Source organism: Falco punctatus (assembly GCF_963210335.1).
Source record: "Falco punctatus genome assembly, chromosome: 9".
NCBI classification, from domain to species: Eukaryota; Metazoa; Chordata; class Aves; order Falconiformes; family Falconidae; genus Falco; species Falco punctatus.
The window spans coordinates 31,557,621-31,571,798 of record NC_137589.1 but is presented as its reverse complement, the minus strand read 5'-3'; the positions used below and the strand labels follow the sequence as shown (position 1 = coordinate 31,571,798).

General features: G+C 44.2%; 1 protein-coding gene across 6 annotated transcripts in view; it reads right to left on the bottom strand.

The window, feature by feature from the left end:
- The window catches only part of SORCS3 (sortilin related VPS10 domain containing receptor 3), a 312,444-nt gene that overhangs the window by 158,584 nt on the left and 139,682 nt on the right, over positions 1-14,178 (bottom strand). For all 6 annotated transcript variants that reach the window (XR_013930611.1, XM_080403456.1, XM_080403458.1 and 3 more), the window contains exon 3: positions 4,411-4,510. Coding sequence is in view for 4 of the 6 variants with exons in the window: in XM_080403456.1 (XP_080259582.1) it covers positions 4,411-4,510 (100 nt within the window). In the remaining 2 variants the exon portion in view is untranslated. The remainder of the gene's footprint in view (positions 1-4,410; positions 4,511-14,178) is intronic.

Below are 14,178 nucleotides of genomic sequence, written 5' to 3'. Positions count from 1 at the left end.
CAGATACAAACCTGGCAGTTTCAGGTCCCAGTAGCAGAGGCTATACACACAGTTACAAAGTGTTGTGAAACCTTGAGCTTGTTAGTTCTTAGGAGACAGGAATTAGCAGTACAACTGCTCCACAGAAAGATGAAGTAGCCCTGGTTCACGGCAGGAAGCATTTCGGCTCCGGTGCAGCCAGAGGCTATGGATTCGCAGTGGGCTGCAGCCTGCTTGACTGTTTCCTTATGTTGGCACTCCAGGATGGTCTCATTTCAAATGATGGGTGCTCTCAGATCACCAAGCTGGCCGTGATAACTGGCAATGATACTTGAGAGGCAAGAGGAATCACAGCTGAGAAGAGTATTCTCTGCACATTCCTTAGGTATCTCCATGTTGCTACATTGATTTAATTATAACTGCAAACCTCAAATTACACAATGGCAAAGTGTGTTTTCCAAATACTTTCTTGTGATTTCTAGGAAACAAAAATGCCCTATCCCAGCTCCAAAGCCAGCCATCAGCAGGTTGGCTCAGCAGCTGGGGGCAGGCACTCTGGGACCCAGTCCTGCTTCTGCCCAGCACTGTGTGGGGACACAGCCAAAGCCACCTCAGCTCAGCCTTGGCTATGCAGCTCTGCCTCAGTCAGCTCTGTGCACGCAGAGGGTTGATATCTCCCAGCGGCAACATGTAAACCCAAGGAATACCCATAGACTAAATCTGGCATCTAAGTGCCAAACACCAGCAAACCTAAGAGGTGCCCAGGGAGAGCCAAGGCTGTCCTGGATTTATCACCATGATAACCATAGGGACTGTGTTTCTTCACCTCTTCCCCTTCTCAGCTGCCTCTTTCCTCTTCAGGCACAAAGGCATGATCTCACCACAGAGACTTTGCCCACTGATAAATGCTGGTGACTGATCCGTTTCACTGGGGAATGAAGGACAGGACTGAGGGACCTACTGCTTTCAGGCTGCTCCAGCATTTTCCAGTGTGCTGTGTCAGGAAAGACATTTCAATACTTGGCAGGACACCAAATACAGATAGGGGTAATATTCAACACCCTGCTGAGCTCTCCAGTTAGGGATGGAAGATACACATGGGAGCAGCTTAGAAGGAAGCCTAAGGAGAAAAAGAAATGAATAAAAAAATCCTGAAAATATAACCCAAACTGGAACAAAACTCTAGCTTAAAAGAAGAAAGCCAACAATATGTGAAGCTAACTGGGGACTTGCTTTTGCCATCAATTTTATATAGTTGATGCTCAGACATTAACTTTGTTGGGAGCAATAAAGTTAATTTAACTTTGTTGGGAGAATAAAACCCAAAGGGAATTAAATATTTTAAGGCCTAAAGAGCCACTAGGTCATCAAGTCTGACCTCTATGTGTAGCACATGTTCAAGAATCTGACAAAAACATTCCTAAATTAAGCTCAATTTTTCTTACAGAAAGGAATCAACTTTGTAAAAAAAGTGTGTTGGAGTGCCATAGTTTAGGAGAGTAAGGTGTGCATCAGGTGTGGCTTTCTTAAGACCAAGAGATATGGGGAATGACACAGGCTCCCAGACCATGGTTTGTAGCCATGTCTCACCCAGCTGCTCTGCCTCTGCATTTCAACCCTGTCCATGTCTGAACCCCCATATCACAGTAAGCAGAGATGTTTGTATTAAGAAATCAGTGTCCCACCACGACCTGGCAGCAATGAGCAGAGAAACACAGCAGAAGCTGCCAAAAGACTCACAGTGTTCCCACAAAAAATTTTCAAAAAAGAAATCACAAACAAAAAGCTTTTGTTTTAAAAGAAGAAAGAAAAAAGCCACCATTCAAATCCTCTTGCCTCATAATTGAGCCCAGCGCTATGCCACAATTCAGGTAAATTATGTTTATATAACTGGTATTTGGCTGAATACCTAATTCCTATTTAACAGCTGAAGAGAGGCATTTTGGGTCTTCAAAGAAATCTGACAGGTAATTCCCACTGTAGTTCTGCAGGGTAGCTGAGAGGTAATTATCCTTCTCACTAGTAAATCAATTAGGAATAAATGTATGGAAAGCTTTTCTCCTCCTCCAAGTAACTGCTAATCCTCCAAGCACTAATGAGCAGACAGGGCTAGCAACAGTGTGCAAACCCATCAAAAAATCAACAGGAGCTGTGAGGCATGCAGAGACCAACCAGTACCTGGGAGCCTCAGGAGAAACTATCTCGCCTGGAGAGGATCTGCATGATTCAGTGCGTGCACAGGCCCCACGCACATGTGTTACTTTTGGTACCCTCCTCCCTGTTTATTGCCTCAGACAAAGACCTATTTTTGAAGTACACAAGACATCACTGCATTGCGTTCAGGTAGCCAGCACTGTGAGAGGTGAAACACAAGGGATCTGGACTTTCTCTGCTGGAGTCCAATTCATTTACCTACTGCTTTGTTGTTCATTACTGGTCGCTGTCCTCAGGAGCTGAGCAAAAACATGCCGCTTATTCTGCAAGCCACTGTAACAATACTCACCCAGACAGACTTGAACAAGATTGCAATCCAAGTGCATTTTTTGCTGTGCGCAAACTCATAAATCTGTAAGGTGGGTGGACAATAAACCTGAAATTGAATTTGACAGATCCCAGATGCTCCAATTCAGTGACACCTTCTTCAAGCATTTTTGAAATGCTGCACGGACGTTTGGAATTGCATTGATGGTCAACAAAGCAGAGTCAGCTCTGCTTCAGACAAGCCAGCTGTTTAACCATACACAGTAACTGTGCCCATATACTTAGTAGAAGTAGAAAGAATAGAAACAAATTGCACCCACAGCAGCCAGCACTGAAGCTGGTTTCCTATGGGTTTTCCTTACAGCTTGTTTCTCCATATCAAAAGATTTTCCAGAAGGGAAGAGGGAAGACAAACAGATAGGTCCAGAAATTATTTCCTTAAGGCATAAGACTAAAAAACCAAATATTCAAAATTTGTCATCTGAAATAAGAAAACAGCAGGTAAAGATAGGTCTGCATGCCACTATATGATGAAATGTAGGTGTTATTAATAAATATAAATATATATATAGAGAGAAAAGACTGCTAATCTGTAAAGCTCGATAGCTTGAGAAATTGCTAGAAGATATTCACATATCCTAGTACTCCAATTGTGAGGGAGACTTTACACCAGTGACGCAGGAATTGTAACTAAGCATATTGCCTCTGATTTTTGGTGGGCAGAGTTGCTTTGGAAACAGAACAAGTAAGAATTAACTCTTCAGTGCCCACCATATTGAACACAGGAGGGGTGTGAAGGCTAGGAGAGCTCATTATGAAACATCTTAATTCCATTTTGCTCAGCAAAAAGAAGTCAAGGTAGTTGTCACAACAATTCAGCTTCTGCATCAGAAAAAAAATATAGCAGACCCCCGCCCACTGTATTCTTCCTCTTCTCTATACAACTAAACACATACATATTGTTGCTGATAAGTTATCAGAGTTATGACTGCCTTAAGGCTGCATACACGGAAATAAATATCAATCCTAAAACCTCTGTAGACTGACCAGTAACTGTAAACACAATAGTAGTAATAAGAACAGTACAAGTAGCAAAATACTAGTTTGGAAACCTATCGATGGGGACAGGAGACTGGCAGTTTGGAAGCAATCAAGCCAGCTGGGTTGCACCCCATCCAAACACAACTCCACTGCCAGTAATTAGCTACATGCTGCATCCTACCCACCTCGATTTTTGTGGGTAGATGAAAGCATCTTTGTCCTACTGCCTTCTTTGAATAAACACAGGTATAATTTTAAACCAAAAAGGCACTGAGGAGCAACTCCTGGGCTGTGCTCTGAGCCAGCTGCAGCCTTAATTGCATCACGTGGGAAGCATGAGCAGGGGGTTTGAAAGCTATGACCTCATCTTCTCTCCTACACATTCAAATCAAATCTGAGGTCTCCCACCCACATTCTGCTTTCAGCCCCCTTACATGATGTAACCAATGAAAATGTCATTTACATCTTTACCTCCAACTTCTAACTAGGGAAAGCATAAAAGGGCAAAAAAGCCAAATGTAGAAATAAATGCCTTTTACTCAGTATTTCTAATAATGAGACAGAGAAGGCAGGGAGAGATGTATTAACCAAAGCCAGTGTAAGCAAGAGTCCCAGCAACATTTGCGTGAGTTCAGCTTCTTTAAAGTTGTAACAGTCGGAAGGAAATAAAAGCAACCCTTTTATTTCTCTAACACATTCAGCAGGAGATTAAGCGCTACATCCCCATCACAAGTAAAACAGGCATAGTTCTACTGGATTCCATGGAATTGCACTAATGCAAGTTGGATGGCAAATTTAAGCTCTTGTGAATTACCAAAAGATTTCACTTCAGGATCATAATTCCTCTCAGAATGAACAGGATGTTGTAATTTTGTTTCTATAGCTATCAGCTCAAGGGCTCTCCCTTACCTTCCTCTTGTTAGTGGGACTGACATAAAGGTAGCTCAGCACAGTCTTCAGGCCTACTTTGTCATTTAGCTTTTCATAGGTAGTGCCATAGTCTGTTGACCTGGAGAAAAGAGGAGAGAAAGAGAGTTTACATGGTTATTAGAGCTCAGGGGAAGGAAATGACTATGTGAACAGACGTTAAAGAGTTACAGCTTGAACACTATTACCCTTAAAACACAAGCTTTTGTGTTTCATTCAGGGTGGCCAGCAGAAAAGAGAAGAAAAGTTTAGTCTTTTTGGGCAAGGTCTGTCTCTGCATCAATTGATCTTATGTACCTGGGGAGCTGTGGTTGCACCAGTGAAAATGGACTTTGTTTTCATGTACCACTATGGGATTGCAAATGATATCTACATAAAAGGACTCTAATCTCAGCAGCACCTTTAGCACAAATTCTCTTTTCAGACAAATCCAAAAGAAGAATCCAAATTAAACCCATCAACAACAGTTTTATTTAGGTAGTCTGATTTTTGACTTGGAGATGGGGATCCAAATGTGGCTCAAAATTGTAACAGCTGAACTCAAGTATAGATAAAAAAGTGCCTGAACTGGCATCTTGAGTCCTCAGTCACCCCCATCCTACTTCGTGCCAGGCATTTAATTTTTCTGAGTTAGAGACAGATTCAGGCCCCTACACTAGCAAATCCCACCCGGAGAAGCAGATGATCTGGGGGTGGCATTACCCATTCGTGACTGGGAAAAAGGGCTGCTTCGTCACAGAGGGTTTTCTGTAGCTTCCTCCTCCTCATTTCTGGGCATGTTTGAAACCTTACTTTGCCCTGCTTGTTTCTCTGCTGGTTTTCTACTCAGCTTTTCCTAATAAACAAGATTTTCCTACCAGAACAAATCAACAGCTACCTAGTACAAGACCACACACCTGAAGAGTAGTCAGCACCAGCTTGCTTTAGGAGCGGTGTCACAACCTACACAAGAAGTCCACCCACTCCATCCAAACAGTGGGGAGAGCCTGGCTCCTGAGCCTACGCAGCTTCTATCATATGGAGAGACCAAACACAATCCTTATCAGGTAGGCATGGAAACACCCTCACAAAAAACCTACCTAGACATACCTACCATTTGATTAAGATGAGAATTCATGGCCCCTGCCACCCTCTCTAATCACACCTTTACTAAACAGGTGATTAGAGAACATGTAGCAATTCAGTGCCTTTCTCAGTAACTAGCTTCAGTAATTTTCTGATTTTCCAAGTTCAGCATGCCTCCAACATCTGCAGCTTTATGGCTCTGCCTGAGACCGATCCTTCATTCCTTTTCTGTCTGACAGAGAAATGGTTCAATTCACCATTGAATTGCACATATTCTGGCACCATAGTCAGCAGTGCCACTGTGACCAGCAGCTGAAACCACGTGATGCCAGACTCTGCACCCAGCCCCCCTGGTTCCCTTGCTGCTAGCAGAGTCCAGAATGACTCCAAAAGGGCCATGCCACAAAACGAGACAGCTGGTTTCAGTCTCCCAAGTCAGAGGGCCCATAAAGTCAAAAGCCTGTTTTATCACTCATGTGGCTCCAACACGTTTGCTTCTGTGCATGTTTCAAGCACAATTCTTAAATGTTTTGCAAACTGGTTCTTTCTTTAAATGAGTTGAAACAACCTTCCTCCTTTGAACACTCAGCAGTCGGGGTGCTTCAAGTCTTAAACAGCTTCCTTGTTTTCTGGTTTAGCTCTTTAATACTAAGATAGACCTAGTACTAGCCCTATTTACACTTAATACTCTTTGGTACTAATGCATAGTATTGATACTCACTGGACTTCAAAGACATCTCAAAGGATATTACAATAATGTACTGCATTTCCATAGCACTGCCCCATCCAAAGAATTTGAAGCTCTTGCCTCTCTAAGTTTCAATATCACACCAAAAAACCTAACAGCTTGCCCCCTCCAGCCAAACTTGAAACCGAAGCAGCTCGATTAATAAAACTGAATAATTCAGGCCAATTAATTCCACTACACGAGGCTGCCTGTACATGCAAATTCAACAGGTCAGGAATCCTCAAGTAACACTAAGCTCTAAGCGGAGGGTAACACACAGAGGGCAAGCACTGAGGTACTTCCTTGATCTTACCCTTCCAACAGCAGTGAAGCTCAGAACAAGCCGCATTTGTGACTACACATGTACCAGCCACCAGACAGGGAAAGAGATCACTGGTTTCAATCAACATTCAAAGAGAATACAAATAACAGTTTAATATTCTAACAGAGCTACTTTGGTTTTGTTCTCAGAGTCATTTTCAGATCTCCCAAAATGCTTTGCACTTCTAAAGATGCAGGCTGGGTGCCCTAATGACTCTTTCTCATTAAACCATTATCACTCATTGCATTTGCCCTTTCAAAGAACAGCTAGAAAGGAAGTAGGATCATTATTTCGTTAGCCTCTCCAAGGCTTCCTTTATTATCATGACAGTCACCACTGGCTTTACAGAAACATCTCAAAGGATATCACAATAATACACTGCATTTCCATAGCACTTTCCCATCCAAAGACTCTGAAGCTTTTCTCTCCTGTTAATCCATTCAAACTAACAAAGTCCCAAGGGCCATACTGGGAAATATTATCTCTATTCTAGAGATGAAGAAACTGAAAGCTTGCATAGGTAATGGTTCGTTTTTTCAAAAGCAGGCATCTACAATTAGCCATTTCGGCTTCTATAATCATCTAGTGTATGGCCTGATACTCAAACCTGCTAAACTCCTACCACCAAACTACCAAATTTGAAAACAAGTATTTACCAAAAAAACCAAACAAACAACACAAAAAAAAAAACAAATCGAAAACCAAAACCCACATCAGCAACACATACCTGAACATTTGAAAAGACCTGCAGATGGAACAAAACAGTTCTGGCTCAGCCTTTAGTCCTAATTTGAACCCTCCTCCTTTAGTAATTACTTATCTTTGCAGTGAAAGACTTTAACTGCAAATTAACTAGCCCACATGTCCTTACAGTTGCTTGACACTGCAAGCAGACTGGATACCATGTTTTGTCCCATTACTCTGGTCAGAATAGGATCCACTTCAAAGCACATTATTAAAGAAGTGGCAGGGAAAAATAGTTGTAGCTATATCAAAATGACAAAAGACTCAGTGATACAAAAGACCCTTTCCATGAGTCACACCCCAAATGCCTGCTTTAACTTTAGTTGGGCCTTTGATGGCAAACTGATCCTGCCTAGCTGATTCCCCTCTGGGTTGCTCTATTGAAACCATTATTGGAGTCTCATCATCTTGGACGACTGTTATTGCCTTCAGCCTCAAGTTGATATTTGCATATCACTTCTAACCACACATACTCATACGCCCGTGTATATATAAAAGTGTTATTAGCAACGCTTTCGTAAAACAAATTGTTGCACCTCATTACATTGCTGGTAGCACAGAAACTTACAATGTGGAATGGACTCTGGCTATATTGACAAACACTGTAAAAGCTCAGACCATGCATTTTTGTCCCACGTGTTCTTATACATTGATCTTACCTCATTTCATTGCCCCCTCTATCCTGCTTTCCATCCTGCAAACCAAGCTGCTGGCAGCACCTCAAGAAAGACTGCACAGTGGAAAGCAATAAAACTTAAGGGATAGTGCAGTCTTGAATGGACTTTGATACTCCAATTCAGCTTTTTAGGTTTTATAACTAGCAATTCCTACTACCCATAAGGAAGAATCTCTTTGCTAGTCTTGGTTAATATGAAGAAAGACTCAATCCAGTGCAATGCAGTGTCATATTCATATAACCAGATAAATATGGGCTTTCCCTGAAGAGGCTGAGGCACCAAATTCTGCGTATTCCCTTTGGAAAAGCAAGGTTTATGATGTAATGTAATTCATTTATCGGGATACTGCTAATTCTTCCATAACTGTATTCCATTATAAACAGCTGGGAAAGAAAATCACCTGCTTCAGTCCACTGCCCTCTCCTGATGAGCTGTTTTAACCATTGCCCCGAGTGCTGTACCACTGGGAGGGGGGGACAAGCCTGCAAGTCTGGCAGAGCAGGGCTCAAGGGGGGACACCCAAGCAAAGAAGCTTCTCTTTACCAAACCTGGTCATAACTCAGTACACCAAGAGCTAACAAAATCTATCTTGTTCCTGTAGATCTGAGCCTGACCTTCCCTGTGAATCCAACAAACAGACCTGAGCCAGTAGACTTCAATATTGTACTAAAACTTGCTCATCCCAGGGGTATGAAGCAGAGGTGTGGAGAAGTAGAGAATGCCATGTGAATAGCTTTTAGAGGAGTCCTCCTCTAGGATGGTTTCTACCTCAGAGCTCTGTTAGGCAGAGAAAGGAGGTTTTGTTCGTTTTCAGTCTCAACTACTCCGCTATGAAAATAGGCTATAAAATATGCATCAGTCTGTCAGAAGAAAAAGAGCTGCAAATGCTGGCATTGGATGGCCAGGAGGGACAAGTCAACCTCCTGGAGTGTACATGTGCCACTGACTCTCCTGTTGGGGGACTTCTCCTCTGCGCCGGTGACTTGTCCCGACTGTGTGTAAAGGAGCAGGTTTTATTTTGATTTTAGATTCTCAGTCATTTTACTAAGATACTAAAGCTTATGCATTCATCTCCAGATCAGAGTCCCTCTACATGCACACACACCCACTTTGAGAATTGTGTGGGGGCACAGCTCCACCTAAACAAGCAGGAGAATATCCTGATTCTCTGTGCACTTCAGAGAACAACAGGAACACATACAGCCCATTTGCTTCTCTTCTGATGTGCCTGCAAACTGTCTGCCTGCAGTCTGCCTGTCTCTCCATACATCCTAAACAACTTCTTGTTTTTACACATGGGCCAATTTTCTCCCAGTTTGACAGAGAAACAAAAACCCGAGAGGAACAAAGTTTCTACAAGTTCCATGAAAATCAGAAGCCAGCGAAAGGAGAGCAAACTTATTAGCACTCAGAGAAAAGCTGCAGCACGAAACCAAATCCCATGAGACATGAAAGCAGGCACATCTTTCTGAACATCCAGCTGCAGGAAAACATTCAAACACAGATCACATATTAACACACTACAAAGAACCCAACTGCACAACACAAGGTCAGGCTGCCAAACTTTCATTGCTTGTGAAACAATTTGTTTCCATCCCTCCCTTCCCCTTCCTCCTGCTCTGTATTGGGTTTGTATGGCAAGGTTTTGGTAGCAGGGGAGCTACAGGGGTGGCTTCTGTGAGAAGATGACAGAAGCTTCACCTGTGTTCAATGGAGCCAGTGACAGCCGGCTCCAAGACAGACCCATCACTGGCCAAGACCGAGTCCATCAGCAACAGTGATAGCACCTCTGAGATAGCACATTAGGACAGAAAACAACAACAAAACAAAAGCTGGGCCAGCGGAAGAGAGGAGTGAAACTATGTGAGAGAACAGCTCTGCAGCCCCCCAGGTCGGTGCAGGAGGCCAGAGGGGCTCCAGGCACCAGAGCAGGGATTCTCCAGCAGCCCGTGGTCAAGCCCATGGTGGGGCAGGCTGTGCCCTCAGCCCATGGAGGTCTGTGGTGGAGCAGATCCCCACCCGCAGCCCAGGGAGGTCCATGGTGGACCAGATCCCCACCCGCAGCCCATGGAGGCCCACGGTGGAGCAGATCCCCCCCCGCAGCCCATGGAGGCCCACGGTGGAGCAGATCCCCCCAGAGCAGCTCCTGGCCGGGCCTGTGGCCCCACGGGGAGCAGCCCGGGCTGGGGCAGGGTCCTGGCAGGGCCTGTGTCCCCATGGGGAGAGGAGCCCGGGCTGGGGCAGGGTCGCTGGCCGGGCCTGTGACCCCGCGAGGGGGCTGGGCTGAAGCTGGCTGGGCCTGAGGGGCTGCACCCGCGGGGGGACCCACACCGGGGCAGGGCACAAAGAACTGCAGCCCATGGGAAGGACTCACACTGGAGAAGTTAATAGAGAACTGTCTCCCATGGGAAGAACCCCAATGTGGGGCAGGGGAAGAGTGTGAGGAGCCTCCCCCTGAGGAGGAAGAGGCACCAGAGAAAAGTGATAATCTGACTGTAACCCCCATTCCCTGTCCCCCTGAACCACTCCGGGGGAGGAGGAGGTAGAGAAATTAGAAATTAAGTTAAGCCCAGGAAGAAGGGAGGGGTGGGGGGAAGGTATTCTTCTGATTTGAATGGTAATAAATTAAAATAATTTCCCCAAGTCAACTCTGTTTTGCCCGTGACTGTAATTGGCAAGTGACCTCCCTGTCCTTATCTTGACCCATGAGCTTTTCCTTATATTTTCTCTTCCACCTGGTTAAGGAGGGGAGTGATAGAGCAGTTTTGGTTGGCACCTGGCATTCAGCCAGGCTCAAACCACCACACCCAAAAACTAACCTCCTTGAGATAAAGACCCTTCTGAAGCTATGAAACACTGAGAAGGGACCTCTCCTGAGTCAGAGTCCAGCTTCACCACCCCCTGCAACCTCAGCTGTAAACCCCTTTGGCCAGCTACCCATTGGGTTCATAAGTGGTTCAGGACTCGGGCAAAAGGTGGCTCAGCACTAATGCCACCACATTGCTTTGCACCAAATGGCCAAATAGGTTCTTACTGGAGCATAGAGTCCTAAATCAGGAACTAGGCCAACCACACAACAATTACAGCACCATGTGGGAAACTGGTCCCACTAACCCCCTGGTAGGGTAGAGGGCTACTCCTTCTTGAAAGGGTATCAGTCATTTAGCACACCCTGGTCCTGCCCCTGAACTCTTTGAGATTATTCCTTTTCTTCCTTGTTGAAGATTTTAGACTAGCTCCTGGCTTCTGGTGATGATGGCTGTCAGTGGCTGAACAAACTCCACTCCCAAAGCCTTTTTCATATTTAGATAGCACCCTTTCCTCTCTTAGGGTTGCTTAGGAACCCAGACAAAGCCAGAATTTTGTGAACCTTTCACTTAACACATTTGCTAAACATAAACACTGTACTAAGTGCTTGTTTTTACCTGTCCTGGTTTCAGCTGGGACAGTTAGTAGCTGGTGCAGGGCTGTGTTTTGGATTTGGTGTGAGAGCAATGCTGAGAGCACGCTGATGGTTTTGGTTGTTGGTGGGTAGTGCTTATACTAAATCAAGAACTTTTCCGTTTCTTGGGTACTTCCAGCGAGATGGCTGGAGGGGCAAGGGAGGGATACTAGGAGTGGGTCACCTGCCCTGGCTGTGTCCCAACTAGCGAAAGAGGTATTCCATACCATAGGATGTCATGCTGAGTATATAAACTGGTGGGATCATTGTTCAGGGACATCTGGCATTGTGGCATTTGTCTTCCCAGGTGGCCATTGCACGTGGTAGAACCCTGCTTTCCTGGAGGTCTCTGGGCACCTGCCTGGTGATGGGGTGGTGGTGAATGACTTCCTTGTTTTGCTTTGCTTGTGTGCATGGCTTTTGCTTTGCCTATTGGATTGTTCTTGTCTGGACCCTCGAGTTTTACACTCCTTTCCAGTTCTCCTTCCCATCCCTTGGGGGTGGGGGGGTCGGGAGGGGTGTCTGCATGGTGCTTGGTTGCCAGCTGGGGTTAAACGAGGACACTACCCAACCATGATTTTAGAGTGACTGCAATAAATATAAAGCCAGAATATTTTACAGCTGCCAACAGAAGTAGCTGTCTTCCTTTGCCCCCAGCCCACTAAAGAAAACTAAGGACAACAGTGGAAGTCTAGGGAAGTGAACAGAAACTGAACAAGCATATGGTAATGCTTCACGATGTAGTTTCTACAGCAATATCATGGACTTCCTAAATTGAAGATGATACCTTTGTGTGCGAGAGCCATCACTGGGCTTTTAGTTCCATAAATCTGTCTAACCCCACAGGGAAACTTTTGGCAACTTCATTATCACATGGTAATAAACACCATAACTGTGTGTTGCATGAAGAGATGCTCTCTTTTGATTTAACTTGATAATATAATTCAGAGCCCACTGTGTCCACTTAACAAGAATAAAAACATGTCGCCCCATGCTGCCATTTGTGATTTCGCTGATTGTTGTCATATTCCTCACAGATGATTTTTTTTCCAGTCTGAAGACTCCATTTATTTAGCCACTCCTTGTACAACCTATTAATGTCTCTGGTCATTCTATGACTACTCTTTCTAGTCCAAATTACATATTTTGTCATGGATGCCTCAGGACCTAATCTTTAAGAGGAAGATATTTCTTGAAAAAAAAAAAAAACAAACACAACTATCCAAGCATATCAGCAAAACCCCAGAGTATTTAAAGTTACCTAAATAAAATCATTTTCTGCCATCATACACAAGGGTTTACACTGTCAATACTTCCGGAACTGTAACCTGTCAGCTCCAGAGGACATTCAGCTCCACAAAGTTTCAAAAGTGCCTAAAACTAGAGATCCCATTTGGGAGAAAGAAGTTCAACCAGATCACAGTTTCAGTAATTTTGCTTGAAAAATTGTGGGTTTTTTGCTTTCAGTTTATATGTCATCTAAGCAGCAGAATACTCACCTCAATTTCTATTATACCAGCATCCTTCCTCCACCCCCTTTCTTTTTTGATCAACAACAATCCCCATCAACCAAACATCCAAAAGACTTGAAGATGTCATTTGTTGATAAATTTCAATTTATAATGTACAGTGGAGACTGGCAATGCAAAATGAGCTGCCATGATGCATTTAGTCATTGTGATTTGCACTTCAAAATGAAGGAAATAGGAGCTAACTAGGAACACTGGCTTCCTCTTTTTTTTTTTTCTTTTTTTTTTTTCTTGCAGATTCTTCTCTTTTTTTCTTTCTGACAGGAAAGGTATCCTCTCCTATTTACCCAGTGCAAGCCTTTGGGAGAACTGTGGATGTCTCAGAGGCTGGACAAAGGGATCCAGAATATTCCAGCTCTGGATTTACAGACAATAAAGCACAGGAGGTGTGAATATCAGTCGCATTTATAGGGGCTGATTGCTCATCAGCATTTCATTTGCACACCATCCCACAAGGCAAGGGGATTGTAGTCATCAAGGGATGACTACTCAGATGGGCATGAACAGTCTCCGGAGATGTTTTTATATATTTAACCTACAGGGATGGTGAGGGCTAACCTGAAAGCCGTGTTTTTGCATCACTCTTGTACTTCTCCTGTAGGAATACAGTGGTGCTTTGGATATCCTCCACAGTCCCTGACTACCCAGACCAATGTGCCATTGGGTGCCTAAATAGCATTCACCATCAGCAAATGGGCTCTCCTTTCCCAGCCTCCTCTCTCTTATGCATCCAGGCCTCCCCTTACCTCCAGATACACCATTTCTGTGGAAATGCTGAAGCAGTTTCAGATCTAAAATAATCTGTCATACCACCCCAACTTGCAAAAGCGTCTTTCGAGACACAAAGGAGGAGGGCAGAAGGGTTGCAGGAAATGGGTTTTCTGCAGGAAAAGAATGGCAGAGGAAGTGAAGGATGCTTGGCAAAGCAGAAGTAGGAGTTGCTGGATCAAATCAAAGAACCACTTTGAGCAGAGTGTGATGTTCCCTGGTCTAGGACTTTTAGAGGCAGCATACCTCAACTAGTGTGGGACACAGATTTGGCTAAACACAGCTCTGAAGCTGTCTCACCATTTTGTTTCTGCCAAAGGATGGCAAAAATCTGTCCTCTAAAGTAGGGATAAACACAAACCAAACTGACAGATCCTAACACTCCATGGCAAGCAAAAGCTTGAACTATAAAAGCCTATGGCAAAGTATGATCTGCTTTTAGAGAACCTGGGATCCTGATCAAAGCAAGCAGGCTG